General features: G+C 40.9%; 1 protein-coding gene across 6 annotated transcripts in view; it reads right to left on the bottom strand.

Moving 5' to 3' along the window:
- Nucleotides 1-6,000, bottom strand: part of pde1cb (phosphodiesterase 1C, calmodulin-dependent b) — a 117,425-nt gene that overhangs the window by 72,444 nt on the left and 38,981 nt on the right. For 2 of the 6 annotated variants that reach the window (XM_013913243.1, XM_013913245.1), the window contains exon 1: nucleotides 4,631-5,382. The exons of 3 other annotated variants lie outside the window; for them this stretch is intronic. In XM_013913243.1, the coding sequence (XP_013768697.1) occupies nucleotides 4,631-4,731 (101 nt within the window). In that variant the 5' untranslated portion in view covers nucleotides 4,732-5,382. Of the gene's footprint in view, nucleotides 1-4,630; nucleotides 5,383-6,000 lie in introns of those variants that run through there. One more of the 6 variants, XM_013913244.1, reaches the window with a different exon arrangement.

The raw sequence follows: 6,000 nt of genomic DNA, 5'->3' as shown, positions 1-6,000 counted from the left end.
CAGCTCGCACTGGAGCAGTTTGCAGTACCGGTGTTACTAACCCAAGTAGAGGACTTCTAAGGGTTACGAGTGGGTGGAGAGGGGAGTGGGAGGTCAATTGACGGATTGGTGCTGCGGCTGCAGTGATGCGGATGCTGTACTGGTCCGTTGTGGTGAAGAGAGAGCCGAGCGTAAAAGTGAAGCATTCAATTTACCTGTCAATCTACATCCCTAACCACACCTATGGTCACAAGCTTCAGGCAGTGACCAAAAGAACAGGATTGAGGATACAGAAATAGGTAAAAGAGCTTTCTTCGAAGGGTGGCTGGCCTCTCTCTTAGAGATAGGGTGAGAAGTTCAGCCATTTGGAAAAGGCTCAGAGTGCTGTCGCATCAAAAGGAGCCAGTTGAGGTGTTTCAGGCATCTGACAAGGATGCCTCTTGGGGTTGGTGTTTTGGGAATGTCCCACCGGGAAGACCCAGGAGTCGCTGGAGAGATTATATCTCTCGACCACCCTGGGACTGCTTGGTTTTCCCTCGGACAAGCTGGAGGAGGTGGTCAGGGATAGGGAGTTTGGGGCTTCTCTGCTTAGGCTCCTGCCCCCGTATAAACAGAAGAAAGTGCATGGAGGGATAGATATTTACACTGAATGTGGTCCTAAATAAGACAGAGATTCAATCGGAATGCACAAATTAGAATTCATGACACTTTTACCTCATTGTCTGGCCTGTACATCTTGCCAAAAGAGTTATATGGCGAGGTGCTGATATTTTAACCTCCTGAGACTCTCTGCCCTCATATGGAGGCATTACATTTTGGTTCGTTTTATCCATATACTTAATTTGTATCATTTGTGTTTTCTTAAGCAATGGTGACTTTATTGTGCTGTTCTTTAAAATAAAGCCTTGTCCTCATATGAAAATATACTTTAAAAAAAAGAAAAAAAAGAAATATCTTCTGCTTTTCTGTTACTATATCATTAGTTATAAAGTATTTTATAGTTTATTTTATACTTTATAGTTTATTTGTAGCTTTTTTAGTTAATACAGTATAAGTCCACACAACTATTTGTCATGATATTACCATATACCAATTATATCTTATGCACATAATTTTTGTCTTTTGTCTATGATTATATATTGTTATTCATTTAGTTAGTCGACGTATTAGCCTATCTTATATCATCATAAGAAATGGATAAGAATGAATGTCATGTTTTATAGCAGGCGCAGAGCTAGAGCTGAGGAAGTTCTGGTAAATATTGCAATGTTTTTGGACAGATTTAATAATTTGTGGTTACCAAAAAGTTTTGAAGCGAAATTCCATTTCAGTTTGCACATAAAATAAATTTTTTATTTATTTACTTACATTAACATACATAAAACCAGAGCTCTGCAATTTTAATTAATATAAAGACTTGTTTTATTTGGTCGCCTGCCAGTGGCATCACATCTTTCTCAAACCCTGTAGCGATAAACCTCCCAAGGAAGCACAGTAAATACCGGATGATCAGGCTTACAATAAAGTTATAACATTACAGTAATATTAGCTCTTCTCAATTACTTTGACTGAAGATAACAGCACTAGGCAATCCCACAACTGAATCCAACACATGGGATGACAAATATTTGCTCTAATCATTTAAGTACTAATCGTCTCACTAATCATTTTACAATCTGTTAAGTATTTTTAACTATAACAAGCAAAATACACTGCTCAAAATAATTCAAGGAACACTTGATCATCACAGTTTAACACAGAGTCACTTCAACTTCACAGAAATCAGTATTTCTAGTAACCAAGCTTAAACCATTGTGAATCAATTTCACTTGCTTTGGTGCAAACCCAAGTGTCTGGAAAGGCATCAACAAGACAACCCAAAAACTAGGGATGGTTTTTCAGGTAATGATCAAAGATTATTGCTCTGCTTTTTTTCTTGTTTTTGTTGTGGGTGTCCTTGTCACTACTAGTAGCACGCGATAATGTCTGCATCCCATTCAAATTGTACAGGTCCAGCAAACCTTCTTGCAAGCCATTGAAAAAAGCACTAATTGTGATTTACTGAAGGACAGCTGGACAAGGCTTAGAAGTGCATCGACCCAGCACCAGGGCTGGTATTGGTGACTTCGTATAACAGGAGGAGCACTGCCCTTTCTCAAGTGGGCTACTCATGTGCACATTTCTGATGGGCTGTGATCAGAGGTCCGACTGAAGGAGTCAGTTTCTCACCATCTTTTCAGAAACACAAGAGCTAGTGCCTTCAGGTCATTTTGAACGGTTCTTTCAGGAGACCTCCTTAACCTCTTTGCACAAACTAGCAGATACACTTTTTTTAAATAGCCCATCTCCTGGTGCCTCCTCAACACTTTTAAGACTCCGCTGAGAGACAAAGTAAACTTTCAGGACAACACGTCCATGACAGCACATATGGATGTGATATCCTGGAGAAGTAAGACTACTGACGACTTATGTATTTTGAATGAGCTCCAGGTACTGTGTGTGCTACCAGTAGTGACGGATACTAGCAAAAACAAAAAACTGGAGAAAAATCAGTCAGAAAGGAAGCTGAGGAGAAAGCAATGATCTGTGGACAGCACCTGCAAAACCATTTTAGGGGCTTATTCAGTGCACGCCAGTGTGCTCCAGTGCACTTCAGGTAAAGTGCACATTTTCTTACATGTACTTGGGATCTATGTTACTGTTTATGACTTATTGGATTGCTATGATTATCATAATTCTATTTTAGTTAGAGCCTTGTGGATCAGATGTGGTAAAGCAGTCAGCCACCTTGATTCTTGGGACTTCCTTATAATGCCCTCTCCTCAAGCAAGCACTTTTTTATGAACTGTTTACCCACTAATTAAATAATTCATTTATATTAATCAGTGGGAGACAGATCAGGTCTGCCTAAGTAAGCTAATTTATTAACACAAATACACTGGAATCCACTCACTGATATATTACATATAAAAACAAGGGCCATCTGTTACAGGCTGGTGACCACGGTGTACTCCTCATCATTGAAGACTGAGCATAGAGATAACTGTCCAAAACATATGCTCTGTCAATCCACACATGTTTGGTACACTCTGTGGAGTACACTGTGCCAGAAACTGTGCTGTGTCAACCAGCAAACTCACATACAAATCACACAGCTGACAAACAAATCTAGGGTAAGCTAGCAGCACCTATAGTAAATATCCCCAAGTGGACTCAAACATGTCCACAATCTATATCACCCACTCGAACACATGCACAGTCATCCTTTCGCAGTCGCAAACACCTCAATGCTGCAACATGTTATCTAATCCCTATTAAGCACAGAAAATATACTCTGCAAGTTTATGTTGTGAGTCTGTGTCAACATCTGTGGGTGCTGCCTGTCAGTTGGGGGCTCACTCTTTTTAGACAGAGGCTTTTTGTGAGATTAAAGGCTAATGTGATCTCTGACACACTACAGGAGCCCTCAGAGCACCCAGCCAACTGCTGTGTAGCCCTTTAAAAAAAGAAAAAGAAAAAGAAGGAAGGGGGGGAAAAGGCTTGAGCTCCCGTTACATTCATCTGACTCACTATCCATCAATTATCCAAAAAGACAGATGGTTATGACGGTGAGCAAATTGAAGAGACAATGAAGTCATCCAAGGAAACTAAATGTGGCAGAGGATGGTGGTGGAACATCAAGCTTTTAACACAGGAGAGATAAACAATGCATACTCACAGAGCTATATAATTAAATACTGGCAAATAAAAAGTAACTAAAATATTTGGTATTAGAGTCACAGGAATTCTAACTGCTGCCTTTATGTGCAGGAGGGAAATGTATTTCATTGAGACCTTGAGCAGCAGCATTAAAGATATCCTTCATAGCCCAACCCTCCTAGCAACAGTGCTGTCTCCTCCCCCTGCTGAGTAGGAATGATGTGAACTGAAAACGGATAAAAGAACATTTCACACTTCAACTTACATATAAAGTGCTTTCCTCTCAGGGAGAAAGGTCATAGAGGTGTTGATTGGTGGTGAATGTGACAAAGTAAGTAAGAATCTTTAATGAAACCAGCAGCAAATGTTAAAAGAAAAAAAGAATGAACCCCATGACACACCTCAGTATCTGAAAAAGCCACTGAGGTTTAAATGTACAGACATGCTGCACAAGTCTGCATGGGCAGCAGGTGTTTATTGCACATCTGATGAGACAGTGAAAACATAATGAAAAGTTAAGGAGAGTGAAGCTTTTCTTGCACAAGAGTGAGCAACACTCGAGCTCCGATGTTCTTCTTCCTTCCTGTTCAGTTAGGCAAACAAACCATTTGGAAATGTATGGTTATGTTTGGCCTGAGTAATTACATACACACGCTCCCTCTCTGTTTTTCTTTCCATTTTACATTTTCACTCTGGGTTCTGTCTCCCATAAATTGACATACACACAACACAACTGAAACTAAGAAATGAGTGTGATGGTCACACTTTTATAATAACAACCATAATAAAGGCGACAGAAACTGCGCCTCTTTTTTTGTCAAAATGTGTGAATAATTCACACGATTGCAGATCAACTCACTTCTAAACATCAAATGCCTCATTCAAACACGCTGAAGCATGCACAGTGCTGCTTCACACACTTGTTGAAAAGAATAAAAGTGGATATACTCACAATCCCCGGAGCCGGAGCCAAATCTTCTCTATCTGTTCTGGCTGGAGGTACTTCAGGGCCGTGCTTTCAAACTCCTCAATCTCTTTGGTGGGAGACTCCATGTCTGACGGAGTTACAGGTTTGCCAGCAACAGATCAAAAAAAAGTTTAATCCCTGTCAAATGTGAACAGTGAGGAAGGTGCAACGCAAAGAAGAGAAGTGCTGCGATGTGTTGGAACCCGGGATGTGACCGAGGTTTCCTCTCTTACAGTAGTTCCCACAGCTGCGACAAACTGGCTGCCATCCCTCCTGTTTCTCTCTTTTCCCTCTAGTTATGTGATAGAGAGTGTGTGACTGAAACTAAATAACACTCAAGCAGCTGTGGTAGTCATGAAGCAGTCCAACTGTACCTCTTTCCTCTCTCCCTCTCTTTCTCTGTTACTCATTCACTTCTCTGTCGTGTCAGCGCAGGGGTCCTGGAGCCGTGCCATGCTCTCCCAGCAACAACGGGATGCAGACGGCAGGGCAGCGCAATCCGGGATTAACGTTCACTGCCGAGCCCTCCGCACATGAGGGAGGGAGGGGAAAAAGAGCACCAGTCAAAGAGAGGGAGGAGTCTGGCTGATAATGAGAAACCATGTTCTGTTTCATCTACTGGAAAACTGGAGGGAGTGAGGAAGAAAAATGAGTGGGGACAGACATGAGGAAAAGGAAAAAAGCCTTTAGGAGAAGACGAAAGCGCAAGTGCGGTGAATTCCTGTGTAGAATTTGCTGGTTTAAAAAAAAAGAAAAATACTTGCAAGAGGACATTTTCTTTTGAAATGTCAAAACAGTGACACAGCATTATCTTTTTTTAAGCATCTAATTTACAAATGCAGTCGCTCAACATTTAACTCATTCACTAAAAATGTGGCAGCTTTATGACAGCTGAAATGTAGATAATGCATGTTCAGTGCAACATATTAGATGCCATGCCAAGAGGGATTAAATAGCATGCAGAGAGTGTGCTGACACTGATTTGACAGAGATTACTTTGATCCATCGAGCACATTCAGGACCGCCCCACATTCAGCCCCCTAAAAATGGAGCAATTTAAAACATGGAATATTATTCCCTTTGTTTATTTTCCTTGCTTTCTCTAACAAAACACTCTACAGTATCTAAACACCGCAGTGCTCTCTGCCAAGCTCTTGTGGGCAGAAATGTCAGCCAAGCCAGCAATAAGTATAATACTGTCACAACTTTATAAGACTCATACCCATCGTTCTACACAGACTTGCATATATAGTGTGGTATCCTCGTATAAAATAAAAAGCTTTGTCTGTAATTACCTACAAAGTAGTAAGTCCTCAGTGCTGGATAGTCTATTTTAAACCTGCATCGTGCATGGT

The sequence above is a fragment of the Pundamilia nyererei genome, unplaced genomic scaffold (assembly GCF_000239375.1).
Source record: "Pundamilia nyererei isolate P.nyererei 1_Seehausen unplaced genomic scaffold, PunNye1.0 scaffold00121, whole genome shotgun sequence".
Lineage (NCBI taxonomy): Eukaryota > Metazoa > Chordata > Actinopteri > Cichliformes > Cichlidae > Pundamilia > Pundamilia nyererei.
This window is presented reverse-complemented; position numbering and strand designations above follow the sequence as displayed.